Raw genomic sequence first — 25,363 nt, forward strand, 5'->3', positions numbered from 1 at the left:
ATGTCCCAAAGGATGGAAAGCAAATGCTGTCAAACAGTGAAACCTGATCACAGAGAGTTGCGGCCTGACGTAACCCCAGGAGAGCTCTGCTAGGGCAGGTGGGAGTGGCCTTGGAACAGTTTCAAGTTCAGAATCCATGGGCCCAAGGTCAGGGGGAGGGGGCAACTCTCAGGGTGCAGAATTGGAATCTTTGGGCTAAGGAGACCCTCTCCTCCAGCTCCTTTTGTCCTCAGCAGGAATTCCCCCTGGGTCATCCCAGAGACCATCACGAAGGCCAAAGAGGAAGGTGCATGCTCTGGTAACAGGTGCTTGCCAGGCCAGGCAGGAAGACCTCAGCGCCAAAGGAAAGCTGGCAGAGGGGCCCACCACTCTGCCAAAGGTACACTCCCCGCGCCAAAACTGCACCCTCAGAGACTCATGTCGGGTCACACACACATGCAGCAAGCAGCAGTAGGCTCCACTCTGTTCCGAGAGAGCAGCAGGTTCAGCAAGCAGAGGGAACTTGGAGAGTGTCAGTGGAGAGCAAAGGCAAGGATTTAAGCGAGTCTAAATGGTTGAAAACACGGCCTCAGGACCCAAGCTGTCTGAAACGGACTGCTAGCTCTACACTTTCTAGATGTATGAACAGCACTTGGGAGAATGATCTGACAGCTCAACTGTATGTGGGTTATTTTGAAAATTAGTCATATGAAAATAGTTAATTCATAATGAACTAATACTAAATACTCAATAAAATCTTAGACAATGTTACTTTTATTTCAAGAAATAGCTAGGTGCCGTAAAGAAAGGAAAAAAAATGGGGATTTAAAAATGAAAACAGGGCAGGCCTTGAATGTAGGGAATTGTCACTTGGATGCCGGCCTGCCTCCCGATCGGTGACGGGGTCTGAGTCCCAGCTCTGCCCCTGATTCCAGCTTCCTGCTCATCACAGCCTGGAAGGTAGCAGGTGATGGTTCAAACAGCTGGGGCCCTTCCATCCACACGGGACACCCAGATGGTGAGCTGAGCCCCTGGCTGTTTATTGCAAGCATCTGGAGGAATGTCTGCTTGTGCCTCAAATAAATAGAAAGAAAAAGATTTTCAAATTAAAATTCACGGCAAAGTTCTCCTTGAAGCAGATACCGGGAATCGAATGGACACCTGTGGGACAAGGAGCTAGTGACAGATGTTGCCAGGGCACCCAGAGGGCCTTGCCTTTTACGGTTCCCCTGCTTGACCTGGGATGGGGGAAGGGGAGAGGACAGAGACCGGTGAGCTTTGTAGGCAGCTCCAGCAGTGTTCTTATCTAAGGAAGCTTCGGATGAGTAAACAGACACACTGAAGGGACTGGCAGCTCTGCGTCTTGTTGTCTGAGAAACGAGTTGCAGATGGGGAATGAAGAAGGAATGGTGGCAGACGGGGACCAGAAGTTCCAGAGCGAGCTCATGGATTTTACAGATGTGTGTGTTGTGTTCACAAGTACAGGCAAACACATAAATAAACCCATGTGCCTTCTTCATATCTCCCTAATGGGCCTAGAAGTAGTTCTGTCCGAGCAGCAATGAGCAGCCCAGACTCCCAAACTGTGGTTTCTAAATACCACTCTTTACAAGCAGGAACTGTGGCTCCTACGGGAAAGGGCTGGTTCCAGGGACAGTGTAGGAAACAGGAAAGATTATTTTGTTGTTCCAAAAAGCAAGACGATGCTCAATGAATGTTATGAAGGAATGTCAAAAGGACACAGGGCCACACTGAAGAAGCCCCCCCCCCCCCAACCCTCAGTTAAACTGGGGACACTACGAGCATGAAAACAGTAATTTAAAAAAATGCAACATAAAACAGTGTTAAAACGGTGATTGTAATATTTTCCATTCTTTTCGTACCATATCTTCAGAAGCTGGTGTGTATCTTGTACTTATTGCATATCTTAATTCTACTAGCCATATTTTAGTTACACAACAGCCTCGCATGGCGAGTGTCTGCCACCCGGCCAGCAGAGATCAACACGGACGGGTACACAGGAGGGGGGTGTGAAACAGGCTGAGATTGTAGTCTGTTTCACGTTAGCTGCAGCTACTAAGCAGGGAATCTTCGATACATGTAACAAATAGTGTTTGGGACAGATGCCCCAATACAGAAAAAAATGAAATTGTGCTGTGTGCCATATACAAACTGATTCCAGATGGATTCAGGAGCTAGTTTTGTCAAAAGAAAAATAGAAAAGTATTAGAAAAACCTCAGTTGTGTCATTCACTCACCCCTCCCCCCCTTTGTCAGTGGTCCACAAGGTTGTACATGCTTATGTAAATATCATCAAAAATAAAATTTTAAAAAGTATTAGAAAGTGAATTTTGTCTCTTTTCTCCCTCTATTTAAAAAGATTTATTTATTCATTTAAAGGGCAGAAGGGGAGATAGAAAGAGAGAGGGAGGAAGAAAGAGGGAGAGGGAGAGGGAGGGAGAGAGACAGAGAGAAATTTTTCCTCTCTGGTTCACTTGGCAAGTGGCTATCACAGCCAGGCTGGAGCAGACGGCAGCTGGGAGCTTCTTCCCAGCCTCCTACACAGACAGCAGAGATCCAGGCACTTGCTCCATTTTTTCTCTGCTTTACCAGTCTACTAGTAGGGAGCTGGATTGGGAGTATCTATGACATGAACCCACACTGGCATGCTGGCATTACAGGCAGTGGCTTTATCTGGGAAATCTCACAAGCTGCCACCTCCACCTTGGCACAGGCTGGAAGCTTCCTCTGTAGGGATTAGGGGTGCTGGAAACCTGGAAAGAAAGAAGTGGGGGGACTTGGAACTAAGGGCTTAATTAAGCCAAAGGAAGTTTGTGATTTTCATCCCATTCAGAAGTTACCACCTGGAGTATTGATTCCAAAGAGGTCAGAGATGAGGCCACGTACACCTCCCACAGAACACTGCAGACTTGGAAAACGGCAGTGCGCAGGCCCTGTAGTGGGAGGCAGGTGGGGTTTGGGAACTGCCTTGATTCCTGTAACAACCTTGCTCTATCTTCTACATGAAATGGGGTGCTTTGGGCACGTAGCACCTCCAAGCCAACATGCACCAGGGTGGCTCTGACTGCTGTGTGCCTAACACACGAATGCAGCATTGAGGAAGCCGCTGCAATAGGTCAGTGGAGACACAGTACATGGAGATTATCTTCCCTAAGTGGCGCAAAGAAGTACCTGAGGGCCATGAGAAACAGAGTCCCCAGGGTCCCATCCCTGCGTCGCTGGTTTGGGATGGAGCTTAGGAGTTGGAGTCCTCAGGTGAAGATGATCCTGCCCACCTGGGACAACCATGAGCCCTTCCCTCGTAGCACTGGTGACAATGCACAGGAGACACTGCCCTTCTGGGGCCCCAGGATCCCAGCGTCTCGTGGGAGGCCCTGGAATGAACGGGCAGAGAGCCCAGGCTCTGGGCCAGGTAGAGCAGGCCCTCTGGCCTAAGCTGCCAGGAGGTGATTGGTGATGACAGTGCTACAGGAAGTGGTCATTAGAGGGAAGGGATTCTTTGTAACAATAGTAATTAACGGGTGTGACAACCAGCCAGTGTCTGCCCTGGGCTGTTTAGTTACACCTGTGCAGGCACTGCCAGTCAGGCATGATCCTCTCTGCTCTGGGAATGAGGAAACCAAGGACCGGAGAGTTTAAGTCATTTTCCCAACATCATGCAATTAACAAGGGCCAGAAGCCAGCCAGGCAAGGACAGCTCTGGGTTATACAAACGGCCTCAAGAAGTCACTGACAGAAGCAGATCTGAAAGGCTGAAAAACCTCTCCAAGTTAGGAATTTCCCTATTGAGACACCAGGAGCCTTTGACAAAATGCAGGGAAAATACCAACTTTTTTATAAAGATTTATTTGTTTTATAGGAAAGTCAGATATACAGAGAGGAAGATCTTCTATCTGCTGATTCACTCCCCAAGTGGCTGCAATGGCTAGAACTGAGATGATTCGAAGCCAAGAGCCAGGAGCCTACTCTAGTTTCTAGATCTTTCTAGATCTTTCTAGATCTAGTTTCTAGATCTTTCTGGAAAACAAACGTGTGAAGTATCAAGCCACGAGAAGACGCACAGAAACGCTGGAGCTGCCTTTGATGAAGAGCTAAAAGGTGATTTCTATATAAATCTGAGTTTTCTCACTCAATAAAAAAAAGCCTGTTCTTTTTTTCTCCTGGCAACCCAAAAGGCCCTTTCCACGGACGTTCGGAGCCCGCTGGCTTGCAGCCGCGGCCACAGGCCTTCTCACGTGGGGGGCTCTCCGTGGGAGAAGCAGGGGACGCACACACACGGGGGGGGGGCGGCAAGGCCCTGAGGGGCGTCCTGAGGAGGGGCGTCCTGAGGAGGGGTGTCCTGAGGAGGGCCGCCCGGCCGCCCTGGGCCCCGCGAGGCCCTGAGGAGGGGCGTCCTGAGGGAGGGCGTCCTGAGGAGGGGCGTCCTGAGGAGGGGCGTCCTGAGGGGGCGTCGTGAGGAGGGGCGTCCTGAGGAGGTCGGCCGGCCGCCCTGGGCCCCGCGAGGCCCTGAGGAGGGGCGTCCTGAGGAGGGGCGTCCTGAGGCGGGGGCGTCCTGAGGGGGGGGCGTCCTGAGGGGGGGGGCGTCCTGAGGAGGGGCGTCCTGAGGAGGTCCGCCCGGCCGCCCTGGGCCCCGCGAGGCCCTGAGGAGGGGCGTCCTGAGGAGGGGCGTCCTGAGGAGAGCCGCCCGGCCGCCCTGGGCCTGGCCACCCTGCGCCCGGCCGAGGCGCTCGAGGACGCAGGCGCTCGGCGGCGGGCGGCCCGGCCCGGCGTGCGTGCGCGGCCCCGGCGCGGCGGCCGCGCGCACGGGCGCGCCCCCTGCGAGCAGGCCCTCCTCCCCCGCCGGCTCGCGTCGCTCTCCCGGGACGATGTCGCCGAGGCGGCGGCGGCGGCGGCAGCGCGCTCTGGCGGTCTGAAGCGGCGGCTGGCTGCCACGGGCCGGCGGCGCGATGAGCAGGGCGGCCGCCCCCGGCTCGGGGCTGTGAGGGGCTCGGGGCCGGGGGTGGTGGGCGGCGGCGCGGCGGCGCGGGCCATGCGCGGGGCGGCGCGGCCGGGGCGGCCAGGCCGGGGCCGCGTCCCCGGAGCCCGCGGCCTGAGGTCGCCGCCGCCGCCGTGGCTCCTGCTGGCGCTGCTGCAGCTGCTGCTGCCCGCGCCCGGCGCCGCCGCCGCCCCGGCCCCGTGGCCCCCTGCCCTGCCGCCGGCGGCCGCGGGGCCCAGCGTGAGCCTCTACCTGAGCGAGGACGAGGTGCGCCGGCTCATCGGTGAGTGGCCCGGGCTGCTTCCGGCCGGCCGCGGCGTGGACCGCGGGCCGGGGGTGCTCTCCCCGGGGCCTGCGCCCTCCCAGCTGGCCGGTCCCCGGCCCCGGGGCCGTCTCCCCTGATTTCACCCCGGCTGCCCCTGCCGCCGCCGTGGGGGGTGCGGCGGGGGATGGGGCAGAACCCGCGGCCTCCGTGCAAGCCCCGCGTCCGGCGGGTGCCAGCCTCTGCGAACCCCCCTCCTTTGCCACAGACTTGCCCTCCTTGTGGCAACTCTGCAGCCGTGCGTCCCGTGTCTGGGACCCTCCCTGTGCCTGTCACACGGGGGGGCCCTGGACGGAGGCTGCCTCGAGTTTGCCGGTTCAGAGGAAACTTGTGCAGATACCTGGGGCTGGTTTGGGTGTCCGTTAGGCCACGCTCCTGCGCTCGGGCTTGCTGATGACACGCTCTGGCACAACAGGAGAGCCAGGGAGAGGGTGTACGGACTGGGTGTGGGTGACCCACGTCCAGGTCTTGGGACCAGTACGCGTGCTTAAAAACAGTGAACGGACCGCCAGGTGTTAGATCTCTGAGCCCGGGTTTTTGTTGCTTGTCTCGCGTGTATGTGTGGATGGAGAACTTGGCTTTGGGTTAGCTCGAGGTCGTGTTCACCTTCAGCAGAACTTTGTCGATTTCTGGACATTTTGCTGTGTGTGTGTGTGTTACCGCAGCCCTTCAGTGTGGTCTCGCGGTGTGGTGCCTCTAAATGGTGGAAGGGAGAGGAAAAAAGGTGATTCTCTTAACCAGCCATTATCTGTCAGTTTTATTGATGTCTTTTAAAGTTAGCAGTGTTTTCTTGAGGTCTGTGGAGATCCACTCGCGTCGCAGGCTGTTGGGTCGTAGTTATGGGTATGCGTTTGTAGACTTCTGCCAAGGGAGTCGTCTGTGTTTTTGTAACGTCGGGCCTTTCTAATCCTCTCTCTAGTCCAGCTGAATTAGCTGACGGTCTTTTTAGTCCAATTAAACTAGTGAATTGGCTTAGTGCTTGGAACGGAGGCTTAGGGAAAATAGTGAATGTCGGTAACTCACCTGACATTAGAGAGTAGGGCTTGTGATAGGCGCCCTGAAGTTGTTTTTTTGTTTACCTGCGTTTCTTCTTTCCTGGTCAGGGCTGGAGGGCAGGAACACAGGACTGCCAGGCGTCTGAGGTTAATGCAGTGCCTGTGGACACCTGACCCTGCAGTGTCGTCGCTGTGTTATGTCCTTTCTGTTCCAGTGACCCACAGAGCTCTTTATTCCGATTTTAGAGATGAGAGCTTTAAGCAGCTTGCTCAAGGTAACAGTGTTCCTGATTTTTAAAAATGAAATGGAGACATTGGCTGCAACATTTTATGGTGGAAATCGTTGCTCACCAGTGTTTGAGATGATGTGTTTGTTCCTTTGCTCCAGGGTAGAAACCATTTCTCGCAGAGGAAGCCTCTGGTGGATGAGCACCCAGCTTATGCCCAGAAATGGACTGAGTGGAGAAGGGGCGGGAGCGTGGCGGGCAGGCTGGACGCTCTCCCGTGCCCGGCCCTGGGCCCAGGGCCTCCAGCCTTTAGCTCTCTAGGCTGTCAGGTCCAGGAGATATTCCCTTCTCCTGCGTGCATTTCGTGTTGAATACTCCCTGGCTGCCCCTGCATGGGCAGCATACCCGGGCCGTTAGTTGGCAGGTTGCAGCTCCCTGGGGAAGCTGTGTTGGCGTTTTCAGCCCACTTGAGAGTACTTTTGTACTAGAATTTTGGATGATGATGGGTTAAATGTCTTCTGGGAAACTGAACATCATTTTGTAATATTGCTAGTACTGTCATTTTAGGGTTGTGAGAAGCTTACAACTGAATTTGATAGTGATAAGTTATATGCTATATAAAATGAGCCAGCTGCATTTTATGAGAGTAAACTGTATAAGTCCAATTAATGCATGCATGTTTTTTCAACAGTGAAAAAGAGCTAAAAGACCTAGAGCGAAAGCTGTCCCCGCTGTCGCCCCGGGGCCGGTAGCTGCTGCCTCCCCTGGGTTTTCTGTGCTCTTCCTGAGTTTCACATTTATGTTTCTAAATCAGTGTGGGATAAGCATTTGCTCCTTGTCATAACTGGGTGCTTATCCGTATTTCCTTAGACTCTATTAAGATTTTTGTTGGTTTTGAATGAAGCCAGCGATGGGCTTTTTGTGGAGCAGTGGGTCTTGGCACATGCACTGCTGTGTGGTGTACTTTCCTGCTAAAGTGTGCCCTGAAGGCAGCAGCCACTGGCCAAGGCCCTGGGCTCCTGCCACCCATGTGCGAGTCCCGGGTGGACTTCCTGGCCCCTGGCTTTGGCTTGGCAAACCCTGGTGTTGTGACCACTGCTTGGAAAGTCAGTCTCCCCACCCCCACTCCCACCCCTCCATCCCCCGTCCTCCAAGTCACTCTGCCTTTCAAATAAGTAGATAAGTACAACCTCTTGAGTAAGACCAGCAGCCAATATTACATTAAATGTACATGTTTTGCTCCCTTCTGAGTTAGTGGCCTTCTTTTTTTCTTTTTCTTGCAGATTCATTTATTCTTATTGAAAAGGCAAGTTTGCAGAGAAAAGGAGAGACGAAGAGAGAGGTCTTCCATCCACTGGTTCACTCCCTAAATGGCTGCAATGGTTGGAGCTAGGTTGATAGAAGCCAGGGGCCAGGAACCTCAGGGTCTCAAGGCTCTGGACCGTCCTCTGCTGCTTTCCCAGACCACAGCAGGGAGTTGGATGGGAAGTGGGGCAGCCAGGACACAAACCAGCACCCATGTGGGATCCTGGCGCTTGTATGTGGAGGATGAGCCATTTGAGGCATTAGGCAGGGCCCAGTCTACTACTTTTTTTTTTTTTAGATTTATTTCTTTTTATTGGAAAGGCATATATAGAGAGGAGGAGAGACAGAGAGAGGAAGCTCTTCCGTCCGATGTTTCACTCCCCAAGTGACCACAATGGCTGTTGCTGAGCCAACCCGAAGCCAGGAACCAGGAGTTTCTTGCGGGTCTGCCACGTGGGTGCCTGTTCATAAAGCTTTGGGCCGTCCTCGGTTGCTTTCCTAGGTCACAAGCAGGGAGCTGGATGGGAAGTGGGGCCACCGGGATTAGAACCGGCGACCATATGGGATTCCGGTGCATTCAAGGTGAGGACTTTAACTGCTACGCTATTGCGTTAGGTCCCAGTCTACTTCTTACATGCTTTTGTTTTCTAGAGAAAGTGTTTAAACTTTCTGATGAATCTCTTGTGTGTCTGTGGCCATGTTTCCTCAACTCGAAAACAATAGGCTGTGTGCCTTTTGAAGTTTTTCCCAGGTAGTGGCTCAGGTTCGTCGCCTGTCAGTGCCACCGCCTGCCTTCTGGACCCGCGTCCCCCTGCAGTGCTCCGTCCTCTGGCCTGCGGTCTGAACGGCAGGGTTGTGTTCCTGGGACTCCATCCCTTTATCCTGACCTGTGGCTCTTTTCCTTTTCCTTGGTCTCCTTGGTTTCCTTGCACCTCCCTAGTAGCTCCGTTAGGAGGAGTGCTTGGGAGGTGAGCCATTGTCAAGATGTCTGTCCCATCCTCATGCGTTGTAGATGATTTAGAATATTTAATTAATTAATTTTTTTAAGATTTTATTATTATTGGAAAGCCGGATATGCAGAGAGGAGGAGAGACAGAGAGGAAGATCCTCCATCCGATGATTCACTCCCCAAGTGAGCCGCAACGGCCGGTGCGCGCCAATCCGATGCCGGGAACCAGAAACCTCTTCCAGGTCTCCCACGCGGGTGCAGGGTCCCAATGCATTGGGCCGTCCTCAACTGCTTTCCCAGGCCACAGGAAGGGAGCTGGATGGGAAGTGGAGCAGCCGGGATTAGAACCGGCGCCCATATGGGATCCCGGGACGTTCAAGGCGAGGACTTTAGCCGCTAGGCCACGCCGCCAGGCCCTAGAATATTTAATTTAAAAGAATTTTTATTTATCATGTCAGTGGCATTTTCACACTGTTGTGTCACAAGTTTGTGATAAGTGCAATTTTATACTGATTCCTTTTTTCCACTTGTACTTTGAATCTCGGGGTCTTTCTGTTTGACATTCTCAAGTTTTGTAATGTTCTGTCGGTTGTTTGAGTTTTGATCTTAGTGGGCCTTTCAGTGTCACAGGGTCACCACTGAGTGGTCAGAAACGTGTTACTTCTTTGGAAACGTTTACTCTGCATTTTTCTATTTTTTTTTCCATTTCTAAGACTTCTGTTAGAGATGAATCTTCAGATTTTCTTTTATTTATTTGCGTTAGAAGGACTGAGTAGGGGGAGAATTTTTAAATTTTGTGTTCAAGACTTTAATTTTTTTTCTTTCTTTTTTTCTTAAAGATTTATTTATTTTTATTACAAAGTCAGATATACAGAGAGGAGAGACAGAGAGGAAGATCTTCCGTCCGATGATTCACTCCCCAAGTGAGCCGCAACGGCCGGTGCGTGCCGATCCGAAGCCGGGAACCAGGAACCTCTTCCAAGTCTCCCACGCGGGTGCAGTGTCCCAAGGCATTGGGCCGTCCTCAACTGCTTTCCCAGGCCACAAGCAGGGAGCTGGATGGGAAGTGGAGCTGCCGGGACTAGAACCAGCGCCCATATGGGATCCCGGGGCCTTCAAGGCGAGGACTTTAGCCGCTAGGCCACGCCGCCGGGCCCAAGCCTTTAATTTTTTCTAAATTTATTCATTTAAAAGGTGGAATGATTAAAAGAGTTTAGCTATTGGTTCAATTGCCAAATGGCTGCAGTAGCCAGGACTGGATCGGGCCAAGACAAGAAGCCAGAAATTCCTTCCTCGTCTCCCATGTGGGCGACAGGTGCCAGCTCCATTACCCTCCCAGGTGCGGTGTCAGCAGGCAGCTGAATCAGACGCAGAACAGCTGGGCCAGAGCTGGTGTTCCAATATGGGATGTGTGGTGTAGCAAGCTGAAGCTTGACCCACTGTGCTAGCCCCCAGGCAGTCCTCGACTGCTTTCCCAGGCCACAAGCAAGGAGATGGATGGGAAGCGGGGCTGCCAGGATTAGAACCAGCGTCCATATGGGATCCCGGTGTGTTCAAGGCGAGGACCTTAACCACTATGCTGTCGCGCCGGGCCCTAAAGATTTCTTTTCTTAAGAGACTGAGAGTTTTGTAGGGAGACTGTGATAATATGACTGTGTCACTGAGAGCAGTTATATTACTAATTGACATGTGAGTCAAAAAAGTGGGTGCTTTGTTTTTGAAAGATTTATATGCTTTGGCAGGCAGAGTTAGAGACAAGAGGGTAGATGAGGAAGAGGGGAAGAGAGGAAGCAAGCTCTCCCGTCTGCTGGTCCGTTTGCTCCCCAGATGGCCGTACAACTGGGACTGGGCCAGGCTGAAGCTAGGAGCCAGGACGTTCACCCAGTTCTCTCGTGTGTATGACGGAAGCTCCAATATTTGGGTCATTTTCTGCTGTTTTCCCAGGCACGTTAGAAGGGAGCTGGATTGGAAATGGAGCAGCCGGTACTTGAATTGGCAATCGTGTGGGATGTTGGCATTGCAGGTGGGGGCATAATGTGCTGGGTCACAATGCTGGCCCAGAAGTGATTCGTAATGATTTTTCTTGATAGAAGGAAAGTGTCATAAGCAGGATTTCCTTTGATAAAGAGGAGAGACGCTTCGAAGCTTATAGAGTTTAGGGAAATGTTCTAGAAAACATTGGAGCCTTATTTAAAAGGGTGAACTTTTAACATTTTTCATTTGCCTAACCCAATGTGGTGGCCTAGTGGCTAAAGTCCTCATCTTGTACGTGTGGGGATCCCATATGGGCGCCAGTTCTAATCCCAGCAGCCCTGCTTCCCATCCAGCTCCCTGCTTGTGGCCTGGGAAAGTGGTTGAGGACGACCTAAAGCCTTGGGACCCTGCACCTGCATGGGAGACCTGGAAGAGGCTCTGGGCTCCTGGCTCTGGATCGGCTCAGCTCTGGCCGTTGTGGTCACTTGGGGAGTGAATCATCGGACGAAAGATCTTCCTCTCTGTCTCTCCTCTTTATATATCTGCCTTTCCAATAAAAATATACATGACTTTGCAATAAAAAAATAAATCTTTAAAACATTCTTTCATTAGCTTTTCTTTTAAAGGGCAGAGGGACAGACTGATGTCTTTCACCTGCTGGCTCACCCTGAATGCCAGCAGTTGGAATTGCCTGAAGCCAAGAGCCCTGAACTCACTCCGGGTTTCCCCTGTGGGCAGCAGGGTCCCAATAGAAGGAAGCTAGGACTAGAACCCAGGCACTGAGTGTTGGTTACCGGCGTCCCAAGCGGTGTTTGACCTGCTGTGCCAAGCATGCACTCCTTAAGAGTGAATTTGATAGAAAAGAGAGCAGCTTATGCCAGCCCGAGAAGATGGCATGAGCAAAGGCATGGAAATGTGAAAGCAGATGTGTGCGAAATCACGGATTACAAAAAGCTAACGTGGTTACAATGAGAAGAATTGGCAAAGCCGAGGAGGAGGCGAGGAGGAGGCTGAGCCTGTGTTAGGAACGTGGGCTTTCTGGTACAGACCAGGAGGGGTGCGGTCGGCACTGGGTTCTGTAAGCAGCTTGAGCTCCAGGGCGGAAGGCTGGCTGGGTCTGGGTGCCCACCTTGGCGGAAGGCTGGCTGGGTCTGGGTGCCCACCTTGCCGGATGAAAGGGATCAGGCAGGGCAGCTGACTTTGTGGAGTTTCACGTGGACTCCATGAAAGAGACCTGCGGGCCAAGGAAGGGGTCGGAGTTTGAGCTGAACCAGAGGGTTCTGTCGTTCAGAGAGAAGCTGAGGTGAGCTGTACATTCTCCTTCTAGCACCCTCTTTTTCCTTCTAGATGCCAGGTGCCCGGAGGACGAGAGTGATGAGGGTGTCCTGTGTGCTCAGGTCCTGGGAGTGGGGTGGGTGGAGGTGGGCTCGCACTCTGCAGCAAAGCCTTAACCCTTGGCGTTTTGGGTAGGCTTGGTGGAATTGACACAGCATTAACTTAAACGCATCTGGTCTTCATTGGGAGAGCCAGCCTGAGACATTGTGCAATTGTGGGTTTGAGGGTTTTTTTTTAAATGCTGCACATGTGGGAGAATTCTGACCAATTATGGCTAAACCTGTCCCCTATGAGTCACATCCTGAGTTGGCAAGTCAGTTCTGAAGGTGCTGCTTAAAAAGCTATTTGGATTGTAAGGATCATTTTAGGAACGAATGAAATGTGTGCGTTTACTCAAGCACCCTGACTTGACAAGTTCCACAATGTTCCTTTTGAGAGCTTGGTGCCTATTGTCAGTGTTGGGAAAGAATCCTGCCAGTTACAGATCCTAAAGCAGAAAATTCCATGTGAAGCAGAAACAGTAACTACTCAGAAATTGCATTAAAAGAATGTGCCCAGGGCCTGGAGTGCAAGGTGGTTTTAGCCACTAGGCTACCACGCTGGTCCCTAAAATTTTTTTAAAGATATATTTTTATTGGAATGGCAGATCAGATTTACCAAGAGAAGGAGAGACAAAGATCTTCTATTGGCTGGTTTAGGTGGCTTTTCCAGGTGGCTACAATGGTTGGAGCTGAGCCAATCCAAAGCCCGGGCTTCTTCCAGGTCTTCCACACGTGCGCAGGGTCCCAAGGCATCAGAATGTGCTTGATTGCTTTCCCAGGCCACAAAGCAGGGAGTTGGAAGGGAAGTGGAGCAGCCGGGACAGGAGCCATATTCTGTATTGCATCTCAGTGCATGCAAGGCGAGAGCCTTTAGCCACTAGGCTACCTGCTGGTCCCAGGTACTCGGCATTTTTGTATTAGGATGAATGCTACTGGGTTTTGGTATAGGCTGCAGTTTTTTTTCTTTTTTTTAAGATTTATTCATTTTTATTACAAAGTCAGATATACAGAGGAGAGACAGAGAGGAAGATCTTCCGTCCGATGATTCACTCCCCAAGTGACCACAACGGCCGGTGCTGCGCCGATCCGAAGCCAGGATCCAGGAACCTCTTCCAGGTCTCCCACACGGGTGCAGGGTCCCAAAGCCTTGGGCCGTCCTCAACTGCTTTCCTAGGGCACAAGCAGGGAGCTGGATGGGAAGCAGGGCTGCCGGGATTAGAACCGGCGCCCATATGGGAACCCCGGGGCGTTCAAGGTGAGGACTTTAGCCGCTAGGCCACGCCACCGGGCCCCTAGGCTGCAGTTTCTCAGACACAGTTTGGCCCTTTTAGGTTTTGAAAAGACTTGTTGGAATGGTCGGGGCAGTGCTGAGAAAGGGGCTGTTTCCCGTTGCTGAGTCGGGTGTCCTTGTGTACCTTCCCTGGGAGCTCTAAGCGCAGAGAACTGGGAAACACTAGGAATTGCAAGAGGTGATCTACTCTGGCCGGTAGGAATGTATTGAGATTTCAGATTCTAAGTGCTAGGTACTGTTCCCTTTTACCCTTGCTATGCCCTGGTAGAGGTTCCTTGCGTGCATAGTCTGAGGACCCAGCTGAATGCTGGAGGGCACCCCGCAGCAGACCTTGACCTCTGCTCAGCTCTCCTTCCTGGTGATCTAGCCTACACACTGTAGTTGCATTCATCTTCCTGAACTTTCAGCTTTGTCCTCTCACTTCCCCTCTGTGCTGTGGTTGTAGAACTCATCTTGTGGTAGCCTGGCGGTGAAAGCCCTCGCCTTGCATGTGCTGGGATCCCATATGGGCGCTGGTTCTAATCCCGGCAGCCCCATTTCTCATCCAGCTCCCTTCTTGTGGCTGGGAAAGCAGTCGAGGACGGCCTAAAGCCTTTGGACCCTGCACCTGCGGAGGAGACCTGCAGGAAACTCCTGGCTCCTTCCTGGCTTTGGATTGGTTCAGCTCTGGCCATTGCGCTCATTTGGGGAGTGAATCAGTGGTTGGAAGATCTTCCTCTCTTTCTTCCTTTCTGTTTATCTGACTTTGCAATACATAAAATAAAATGAATATTTAAAAAAAGAAAACTAAAAAAAAATGAACTCTGCTGAATGGGAAGCAGGGCTGCTGGGATTAGAACCAGTGCCCATATGGGCACTCATTTGTGGGAATGGCAATCCAGGATTGTGCAACATTGATTTGTAGGACAAAGACGACAAGAAGTGGGAGATTTAGTTTAAGATTGGATGTTTTCTGACTGACATGGTTATGTCTGATAGACTGGTAGAACAAAGTTGGGGTACTGGTAAGAAAGTGATTTAGATCATTGGAACGGAAGCCTTTAAGGAGGAAAGGGGGAAGTTTAATAGAATGTGAGAAACAACAGGATAATAAACAAGTGAAAATCCAGAAAAGAAAGAAAAGCCAGCCACTGTAAAGAAAGCCTGCCATGGAGCTTCTGACTGCTGGATCAAGATCTCAGCACAAGCTTTGGGAGGCAGAGTGATTTGCATCTGGGCAAGTTGTGTTGGTCTGTAAGGTTTCCGGAGCTGAGGACTAAAAGGAGCGCGGAGTAGGCTGGGAGCGAGCAGATCGGCCCTAACCGATCACGGGAGGTGGGGACGTCATTCCAGACTCCTCTGTGCACAGGTGACGGAGATCCTGGGCGAGAGGGCTGGCGGCTGAGCTGACGGCAAGGTTTTTGGTAAGGAGTTCCCAGTCATCGTTTGAAGTGGTGGTCATGAGAAACTAGGACAGTTCTTGCAGAGTGCGGAAGGATTGGGGTCAGGGAATGTTACAGGCAGCACAGAAAAGGCTCAGCAGGGAATCAGGGATGGGTGGCCAGGCTGAGAAGCTAGCCAGTCCACCTGAGGGTCAGGGAGAACTTAGAAGCCTGGAAAGGTTAGCCAACCAGCCTGCTTAGTCTTGAGCTGGGGTGTTGTAGAGTTGTTCTGGTGTGTTCAAAGAGATGTTTCTGAGATGTTTAGGTTGGTAGAGAGACCTTGAATAAGTTAGAAAGAACAGGTGTTAGGAGGTGGAAAGAAATGGACCCTATGCTGTGACAGATTAGAATTTGGAGAACTTGTGTGAAGTGCCCAGCGCCTGATGGCATGTCTGCCTTTGCGCTGGTCTGGGCGCTTACTGCTCTGTGCCATCCAGCTTTACACAGAACTGAATTTGCAGAACCAGTAAATGTCCTTGATACTGTGAACTCTGAAAAACTTTAATGCATACTATATTATCTTCATTGTTATTACCAGTAATTACACAAACCTGTTATTAAGAATAGAATTTATTTCCCTGTGAAAGGTATTTGAGGTTTAAAATTGAGGTTGATCACTGATTAGTTTTTTTCTAAATCAGTTTAGTCTGCTAGTAACTAGCATTACTAGTTAGTACTAGCATTACTCTATGATTTGCAAGTCTTTTTGAAATAAAAGGTAAGAAGTATTGAGTGTTGACTTTTTATTTTCCTCTCCATGAAAGGCCCAAATTTTAGATATTCAGTTGGTTGAGTTTTTAAAAATGCGCAAGAATCTCCCATTGCAATGAAGATGCAGAAGGAACATTTCCATCACCTCTAGGAAGTTCCCATCGGTTTGTCCATCTCTCTCCATTGATGGGCTTGCCGTCGCCATTAGTTAGTTATGCCTATTCTATAATTAACAGGATTATAGAGTATGGACTTCTCCTGTGCCTACGGTCTGATGCTCTGATGCTCTGAAATTCACTCCTGTTTTTGTATCAGTTGAAGGACATTTGCGTGGTCTCCAGTGTTGGCTGTGAACACTTGTGTGCAGATCTGGGGCCTTTGCTGTCAGGTCGTTGGTAATTACCTGGGGGTGGAACTGCTGGGTCACAGAGTAAGTGTCGCCTGAGATTCCGGACCCTCCGTCTTTCCACAGTTGTTAAGCATTCCTGCGCTGCCAGCTTTGTGTGACTTGCAAGTTCTCCGTTCCTGGGCAACGTTCACTCTTATTCTTGAGTGCCACTGGTTCTCCTTGTGGTTTCTTTCGATTTGTGTTTTTCTGATTAATGATAACACCTGTTCTTGCATTTCTTGGCTATTTATGCATCTCCCTAATTATAAAATGTCTTACTTCTTCCATTTTGCTTATTTATTTATTTTTATTGGAAAGGCAGATATACAGAGAGGAGGAGAGACAGAGAAAAGTCTTGTGTCCCATGATTCACTCCCCAGGTGGCCGCAACAGCTGGAGCTGAGCCAATCTGAAGTCAGGAGCTGGGAACTTCTTCCAGGTCTCCCATGTGGGTGCAGGGTCCCAAAGCCTTGGGCCATCCTTGACTGTTTTCCCAGGCCACAGGCAGGGAGCTAGATGGGAAGTGGGGTCCCGGGGATTTAGAACCGGTGCCCTTATGGGATCCTGGCGCGTTCAAGGCAAGGACTTTTAGCCACTACACTATCACTCCGGGCCCAATTTTGCTTATGTTTTATATTTTTGTAGGAGTTCTTTGTTCTAAACGCAAACTAACCAGTGTCTCATCACTTCCCTTCAAGTAAGTCTTACATTGTAAATAATTTCTCCCAATTTATTTTCTTAATGTCTTTTTAGGGCAAAAGTATTAAATTTCGATGAACACCCATTATTTTCATTTATTTATTTAGGTTTGTGTTTTGTCCTGAACAAGAAATCTTTGCTTATTCAGGATTGTTAAGATTTTCTGTGCTTACCTGCATTCTCTCTTCTAGTCCGGATAATGTCATCTCACAGTAAAGTCCTGTTGATCGCTACACTGTGAATGTACACACATTGGCCTGCCCCAAAAGGAAAGCTTCAGAAACCTGTGGGTGGATTTCTCTCAGGTCCAAGACTCCTTTCCTGAGAACGTGATTGCTCACAGTCTCTGGGAAGAGGCTGCTGGTTAGTTGTAAGGACATTGCTGAGGATAGATAGGGAATCTGTAGCTAGAGCACAGAAAATTGCTCAAGGTTGCTCCAGATGGCTGAGACAAATAGACCCTGCGCACACCACCCAGGTCACACTGACCTGGTGGAGAAGTTACTAGCTCTGTGCCACACTCCCCGGGCAGCTCTCAGTAGGCGCTCCTCCTCCTGGCGCTGGGCAGGGTTGGCACAGGCATTTTTCACCTGTTTGGATCTTCTGATTTACTAGAGAGTATTAATTTCCAACTGCAGTTGTCAGTCTGTTTCTTGCTTTTTTTGCTTTGGGCTTTTCTTTCTATATTGGAAGCATTTTTATTCATTGTGCTACTGCAGCCTTGTGGTTTTTATTAATGTGGAATATTATTAATAATTTTCGTATTAATGATTTATTAGTATGAAGTCTTTGCCTTGAGTTCCAGTTTGTCATATGAGTGCTACCTCATGTATATTTTATTTATTTTTTCTTTAGCTGGCATGTAGTTTTAAATTTGGTTCAAAGTGTAATTTTGGCAAACAGGATTTATCTGGACAAGACTGAACAGCGTTGTTTTGTTTGTTTGTTTGTTTGTTTTTTTACTAAGCACATTTAAACTACTTATACTTATTGTGGTTACTGGTTTTATTTGGTGCCCGGCTTTCTTGTTGCATATTCATTTTACCTTCTCCCGTGTCTACATCTCCTTTCTTTCTCCTCCTCTCCCTTCTTCCTGCCTTTCTCCAGCTCTTGGTCCTTCCTGCTGGGAGCCGGGCAGCTCTGTCCTGCCTGCAGGGGGAGCCTGTTGCAGAAGCCCTCTCGTCTGTGATTGCTCTGGGTTCTTTGCGAGATAAACGCTCCCTGGGCTCTAGCCACTGTAGCAGCTTTCTCAGGTAAGCCTCGGATGTCATTTCTGAATCAATGGCTCCAATGTGTTCCCACTCAGAAATAAGGAAAAAACCCTAAATTTAAGGGCAGAGTACTTGTAGCAGAGTTGTTTCCCTGTCTGTATTCTTACATGTATGAGGGATTTCTCGTATTGACCTCTTAGCATCCATGAAGTTACAGTAAATGTAAAATTCACATTTTGCTTGCCCCCTTCTGTTTTTCCCTTCAGCATATTTTGTCATGCATTACTAGAGGGAAACCTGGACATAATGTTAAATATCACAAACCAATTCAAGACAAAGTTATTTGCTGTTTTTATGTATTTATTTATCTTTATCCTGGAGAAGAGCCTCTGATTCTTGACCTTGCTGGAACACCTGGCAGCACTCTCCTCCTCTTTTGTCCATTATGGGTGGGGTTCTAGTCCACTGCTCCGGTAGGCCTTAGAATATACTATTATTTTGTCTTCCCTTTAATTGGTCTTGGCTACTTTGTATTTTTCCCAGAATAATTATTCATTTTTCTACTTATGGTAGTGACTAAGATTTTTCTTTAATATTTTTGATTGGATTAGTTTTATGTTTATTTTAAGAAATTATTTATTTGAAAGCGGAGACAGAGCTACAGACATGACCAGACTGAAAGCTGGAACTCAGTCCAGGTCTGTAATGGCAGTACAGTGACCCAAGCACCTGGGCTGTCAGCTGCCACCTCGGGGTGTACATTAGCCGGGAGTGGGAATTGGTCTGGTTTGAAACCCAGGTCCTCTGACATGGGCTGCGAGATCCCACCTGGCTCCTTCCCCACCCCCTTTGGTTGCAGACAGGGAAGGGAAGTTTTATTGGAAGTGATCAGGAGCACATGGAAAGAGGGAAAGGGAAAGAACCTTCTGGGAGAGGGCCGGGAGGTGGAGTGCCTTTTGCAAGGAGAGTGGGGGAGACACCAGAGATTTGAGGGAGGGTCTTGAGATTTAAGTATTCCCTGACCCCTCCTTGTCTGGGCGGGAACTGCGGGGTCTTGCTCCCCATTGGTGGGCCGTCAGCCAGTTAGGAAATGGCTGGGCAGTTCTGGTGTCACTCACTTGAAGGTGTGGCCAAGATTTTAGTGGGATTGCACGGTTTCAGACCCCTTCTTGGAATCCCACATGCTACTTCTGTTTAAAGTGAGAGGTATCTGCAGAGCGAGGGTCTAGTCACCCATGTTGCTGTGGTGGAAGTTGGTCGGCATACAAGGTTTCATGTTAAGAAGACTCCTAATCACTGGGAAACAGAAAACACAAGATGATTAAGAATACAAGGTCCTGCCTGTGGCGCCAACGTTTTGATTGTTAGCCTTGTAAAGATGAAAGGCCACAATGATGATTTTGGGTGACAAGACGTGGCCCACATAGAAAGTACTTGTCTGCCAGGTGCCTCTTTGAAAAGCAGCTTTAAAGCCGTCAGTGGTTCGCAGGTGTGTGTTGGTTCGGGAGAATCAGGTTGAGCATGTCTTCAGCAGGTGTCTCAACTGTGGATGAATCTGGTGGATTGGCAGGAGTCACTCCCGGGTTAGTTTAATGGCAGCAGGTGTAGCGATGACAGGAAAGGGTCCCGCCAGACATACTTGTTCCTCTAAAGATTTTCCTAGGGCCAAGTCTGCTGGAGTGAATGAGGACTTCTCTCTCTCTGAGCGAGGTTTTCATGTAGTTCACTCAGGACTTGTTGGGTAACATAGTCAGCCATCCATTGAGTTTCTTGGTCTAAAACTATGTCCTTGGTGAGGAATGGTCACCTATAAAACTTCCTGAAGGGAGAAAGAGCTAGCTTTCCAGGGGTGTGCACGTTCTGGTCACATGGCGTGCACAGTGCAGCTTGACATTTATGCCCAGCGTCCGAGTCAGAGTCCCCGAGTCACTTGTAACTTAAAGGCTGGGCCGTTGTTCCTTGTGTTGAACATGGGGCCCCAGTGTGTGCAGTGATGTCCTGCAATAATGTCTGTTAATTTCTTTGCCTTTACTGTCTTACACACAGATGTCTCAGCTCATCCTGAGGAAGTATCTACCATGACCAACATTACTTTGTGCCTCTTGTCCTGGCATATGGGTGACCATGTGGCTTCTTAGATGCTGCACCAAGCATCTGTCCCTGAATCACTGTTCAAGAAAAAATATTAGAGCCCGGTGCAAAGGTTCAGTTGGCTAATCCTCCCCTTCAAGTGCTGGGATCCCATATGGGCCTCGGTTCGTTTTCTAGCTGTTCCACATCTGTCTCTTCCAGCTCCTGTCTTATGACCTGGGAAAGCTGTGGAGGACAGCTCAATGCTTTGATACCTGCACCTGCAGAGGAGACCCCGAAGAGGCTCCTGGCTGCTGTCTCTGTATCTGCTCTGCTCTGTCTGTTGTGGCCACTTGGGGAATGAACCAGTGGGTGGAAGATCTTTCTGGTTGTAAATATGCCTTTCCAATAAAAGTAAAATAAATCCTGAAAAAATATTAAATACATGCAGCGTGAAGGAATCGAAGAAGGGAATATGTTTTGGAGGTTGGATGTGATCCTGGTGAAGAAGGTGGCACAGGAATAAGTGAGCTTTGGCAGTCACTTCAACACTTTCATCTAATAGTGATCTGCTTTGGGTAGAGAACTCCATCCTGAGGATGTGATGAGAAATGAAGTTAGTCTGCCCATGGTCTGGGAAGGGACCAGGACAGGGCCTGGTGTGAGTGCCACACGGAATGCTGGCAGAAGGGACCAGGACAGGGCCTGGTGTGAGTGCCAGTGCTGGCAGAAGGCTGTGATGCTGCGATGGCCTTAGGATGGGGTCTGGAGGTGTTGGCTCACACTTGTGTTTTAACTCGGGCGTCTTTCTTGCTCTCACAGCTGTTCTTTTGAGGGGAGTGTGTGTGGGTACTGTAAGCAGAAGGGTGTGTGCAGGTACTGTATCCAGAAGGGTATGTGTGGGTACTGTACGCAGAAGGGTGTGTGCAGGTACTGTACCCAGAAAGAAGGACCACACTGGCCACAGACAGTGGCTAGCAGAGCTGTGTTTCTGGTGCACATGTTTCTAGCCAGAGAATAGCTTGATTGTTTTGGTGATGATAAAATCCATTATCCTTCTTACTTAATAAAGCAACACACAAGAGGGCCGCTTTCAATATACAGTTATATGACTGTTATCTCCACTCTGTTATTAGGAATAATGATGGGTATGATTTTGAAGGTATTTTGGATGTTTAATTTTTTTTTTCATTTTTTCCTAGGTCTCGATGCAGAACTTTATTATGTGAGAAATGACCTTATTAGTCACTACGCTCTATCCTTTAACCTGTTAGTACCCAGTGAGACAAATTTCTTGCACTTCACCTGGCATGCAAAGTCCAAGGTAAGAGAGTGGCTCACCACAGCTGTCCGGCCGGGGTCCACCAGGCCGGAGGTGAGGGCTGTGCTTCAGGTATCTCTTGAACAGAGAGGGTCCTGGGGTGGTATGCTGAAACCATACTGGGTCTTCTCAGCTTGTGTTTTTTGTTTGTTTGGTTGGTTGGTTTTTGTTTGTTTTGTTTTTGTTATTATCTTGGGCCTACTCCTAAAATTTCTGACATTCTTTAAAATGGATATGGTCTGCATCTGGTTCGTTAGCACTTGACAGAATGCCTTCTTGTAGGTAAACCGGGCTTGAGCTCTAGCTGGGGAGGACAGTCTGATGATGACTGCGGGCAGGGTGAAGGCTTCGAGGTGGGGTCGAGCTCATCGGTGAGGTCTGTATTGAAGAGCTCTAGTTCTCCCATTGGTGGTGCAAGGCGCAGGGGAATCAGCCGCCCGGGCTCCCATCCCTGCTTTATGGGGGCCAAAGCCTACATGCTTCGGAAACCTCTGCCTGGCTGACCTGTACGCAGTTCTTTGTGTTTCCGGTGACGGGGTAGGTTCCTCAAGCGTAAGTTTTCTCCTGGGACAGAGAGAGGGGGGCTAGGTGGGCATGTGTGTGTTTGAAAGGCAAGCATGGTTGACATTACATTTGGACCCAGGAGGAGGACCCCAGGATGCAGCTCTGTGAGCTCCTCTATGTCTTTAGCATGATCTGGGAGACTCTAACTTCTGGAGTCCTTGGACTGATGTCAGCTTACAGTCACTAGTGTGCGTTGTGGCTGCTCTCACTGCTGTGACAGCTCTGGAAAGGGAGACGTTTCCTGACTGTAGCAGGATGTCTCCATTTACTCATATGTGCAAGCCAGAAGCCTGAAAGAGATCCCAGGCTCTTCCTCGTTCATCTTGCAAGTCCAGCTGGTTCCCTTATCACACCTTCAGTTCATTTCACGTCCCTGTGGGGACCCAGAGCTTCATGTTTCGTCTGGGCTTTCATTGGTTCTCCTAGGCTAGGAATGGTCTTCTCCCGGATCTCTTTGCCTCTGACCTGTGTAAAACCAGCCTGCGTCTCTGTCACCCTTGGAATGAAGTTCTGATGTCTCAGCAGATGTTGTGACTGCTTCCCTACCTCTCTCCTCCCAGCCATTTTGTTGGCACCGTGTTGTCTCTGCGGTTGCTTCAATGTCTCATTGCCCTGCTGCCCTGCCCTGTTGGAAAGGTCCTTTTCCGGCTGTTTGCCCGATTATCTCTGGTCCTCTAGCAGCGCCCAGCTGTCACCTGTCCTCCAGCCGTGGCAGGTGCCCTTTGCTGTGTCTACCGTGCCCCTCTCTCACGGTCCCAGTTGAACTCTCAAGCTGTTACGATAGCTGACTTTCCTTTCTGTCTCCCTCCTCATAGCCACGCGGCTCACGGGCATCCAGGGTGTGGTCTGTGCCTGGTGCCGAGCACGGGGCATCCAGGTTGTGCTCTGTGCCTGGTGCCGAGCACGGGGCATCCAGGGTGTGGTCTGTGCCTGGTGCCGAGCACGGGGCATCCAGGGTGTGCTCTGTGCCTGGTGCTGAGCACGGGGCATCCAGCATGTGCTCTCTGCCTGGTGCCGACATGGGGCTCTGTTTTGTCTTGCTGAGCAGACGGCGACCCCTCCAAGGCTGGAGCTGTGTCTTACTTTGACTAGTCTGGTGCACGTCCAGTGAGAGGTTAAGACCATGTGCTGATGGACTTCTGGAAGGGAGGTCTCTGGTGCTGGCTCTCTTCCACAAGGCCACACAGATGAAAAAGCAGACTACTGAGTGATTTTAACAGAGAATTAGTTTCTTCTATATTCCAGAAATTTCCCCCCCATCCAAGGAGAAAAATCCAACTGTATCTGTTAAGTGTCAGTCGTTATTTTAGGGTTAGGGCCAAGCGCTCGGGGTTACGGGTTAAGGTTACAGTTAGGTAGCTGAAAGGCAGAGATGTGCTGGAATGTAGCAGAATGCCCCTCTGGCAGCCCTCATGGCCTAGCTGTTCTCTGGTTTCAGGAATTCTTCATCAGTGTCAAGATGATCTGCAGGCAGCTTGCCAGGGTTCCTTCCTGCAGTGGCCCTGGGGCCAGCCTCCTGTGTCCCTTGTGGAGTGACCTTGCTATGAGAAAGGCAGGCTTTCCAATAATTTCAGAGGAATTAAAAGGCTATTTGGCTGTAGGCAAGTGTATTCACTTTAAATGTGTTTTGTCTGTGTTCCAGAAAGAAATGTCTTTACCCATCAGCTGCCCTTTTGCAATTGCTATTTGGTTCCAAGTAAGGGAAGCTTACAAAAAAATGTTTATTTTTTAGCTTGTTCAACTATTTATGTTTTCTCTGTTTTTTTTTTTTTCTGGAATTATGTTTGCTTATTCCTTTTTCTGATAAACAGCTGCTGCTTGAATTCCTTTTCACAGTACATTATAAAATTAGCTTTTGAACAATTCAGTTTCTTCAAAAGATGATTGGCAAATGAATTCCTTATAGATTAAACCATGCCAAAGTAGAGAACATTGGACTTCAATCATGGGCAGTTTCTTCTCTGATCCTAGTTTTGAAATTTGCATCACACAGACTCCAAAGGGCAAAGAGAACCGCCTTGGGAATGCGTCCTGTGTTTAGACAGTTGTCCCGAGAGCAGGCTTCCACGCTTTCGTCCTTGTCCCTCTCCAGGCTGCTGCTGTGGCCAAGGGGCTGCTTTGTCACCCCTCCAGGCAGCCCCTGCCACTCTCCTCTGCTACAATGAGGCACGTGTGCCTATCTTGTCCCCAAGTCCTCTGTGCTGTGCTTAAGAACCTTGGCCTCTCTTCCATGCAGCATGTTTGCTTTCTTTCTTTTTTTTTTTTTTTAAAGATGTATGTGTGAATTTGAAAGTTATTACTGTGGAGAGAGAGAGAGATCCATGTCCCATCTGCTGGTTTACTTCCCATAATGGCTAGGACAGGAGCAGGCTAAAGCCAGGAGCCTCAACTCCCTCTGGGTCTCTGATGTAGGTGCCAGGGCCCCAGGTATTTAGGGCATCTGCTGCTGCCTCTCTGCGTACAGAAGCTGGCTGCCGGGCCGGGCCCAGAGGTGTCTTGACAGAGCACAGGAGGGTTTTGTCAGTGTCTGGGCCCCAGCGGAGGCTGATGACTGTGGAGAGGCGCAGCATTCCCATGTATGTGGTGCCTGTGAGGTAACTGCTGTTGCTGCGGTCTGGGTTTCTCAGAGGGACGCCTCACCTGACCAACTCCTACATTGCATTAGTTATCCTGTTCAGTCATAGCATGTTGTAGTATCCTCATTTTATAAAAACTGAAACTCAGAAAAATGTCTACTTTACCTGAGGGCTATATGATGTCACAGTTCCATGTCCAGGCTTACTAACTGTGCTGACTTCCTAAGCGTCCCTGACTTCAGGTGTTGTCCTGTTCAGATGCAGCATGGGTGGAGAGAGAGAACCAATTACTCTGGAGGCTGGGTTGCTGAAAGGCCAGCTCATTTCCAACCCCTGCTGCTTGACTGTAGCCCTGTGGCACCTCCAGGGGGCGGTAGTGTTGTGGTGATGTGCTAAGGTGGAAATACCACTAGGCAATGTACTGTTAAACCCCTACTGTGCCGCAGCAAAACCATTTCCTTTGCTAGGAGCGTGTGCTTGGCAATCTAACCTTCCGTGGTTGTTGGTGGAAAGGAAGAGTCTAGTGTTTGCACACCTTGAGCGTTTGGCTTAGGACTTTGGAGTATAGAGAGCCCAAGTGCATGTTGGGTTGAGCCCTCCTCGTCAGTGTAACAGCACCTCTGCCGTAGTTGAGGCCTAGTGGCGATCCCTTTCTTATAGTCTGAGATGGTACTTTTTCCCTCTTTATTATTTCATTCCTTTTTTTTTGGTTATTAATACAGAAACATGCGTATCTCATTTAAAAAAGAAAAATCTTTGACAATCCCCTGCACCCTGTTTTTGCTAGTTAAGCTTCCAGAACAGTGAACTTACCCCATCTCCCAGTCTTTCCCCAACCCACCATCCCATGGCTCTGTCCATCTTAACTCTTTAAAAGCTGCCTTTGTGACCACTGAATGGGAGAGGGGTGCCGTGTTTACCAAGGTGTGTGCCAGTCCGGGAGTGATGTGACAAGGGAGGCTTCGTTGGAGGTGGAGCCAGCACAGGA

At 49.9% G+C, this 25,363-nt stretch overlaps 1 protein-coding gene across 2 annotated transcripts in view; it reads left to right on the forward strand.

Moving 5' to 3' along the window:
• Nucleotides 1–4,824: 4,824 nt before the first annotated feature.
• RYK (receptor like tyrosine kinase) overlaps nucleotides 4,825–25,363 on the forward strand; it is a 62,831-nt gene continuing 42,292 nt past the window's right edge. For both annotated transcript variants that reach the window (XM_058657090.1, XM_058657091.1), the window contains exons 1-2: nucleotides 4,825–5,258; nucleotides 21,117–21,238. In XM_058657090.1, coding sequence (XP_058513073.1) covers nucleotides 5,030–5,258; nucleotides 21,117–21,238 — 351 coding nt within the window. In that variant the 5' untranslated portion in view covers nucleotides 4,825–5,029. The remainder of the gene's footprint in view (nucleotides 5,259–21,116; nucleotides 21,239–25,363) is intronic.

This window comes from Ochotona princeps, chromosome 30 (assembly GCF_030435755.1).
Source record: "Ochotona princeps isolate mOchPri1 chromosome 30, mOchPri1.hap1, whole genome shotgun sequence".
Classification (NCBI taxonomy): Eukaryota; Metazoa; Chordata; class Mammalia; order Lagomorpha; family Ochotonidae; genus Ochotona; species Ochotona princeps.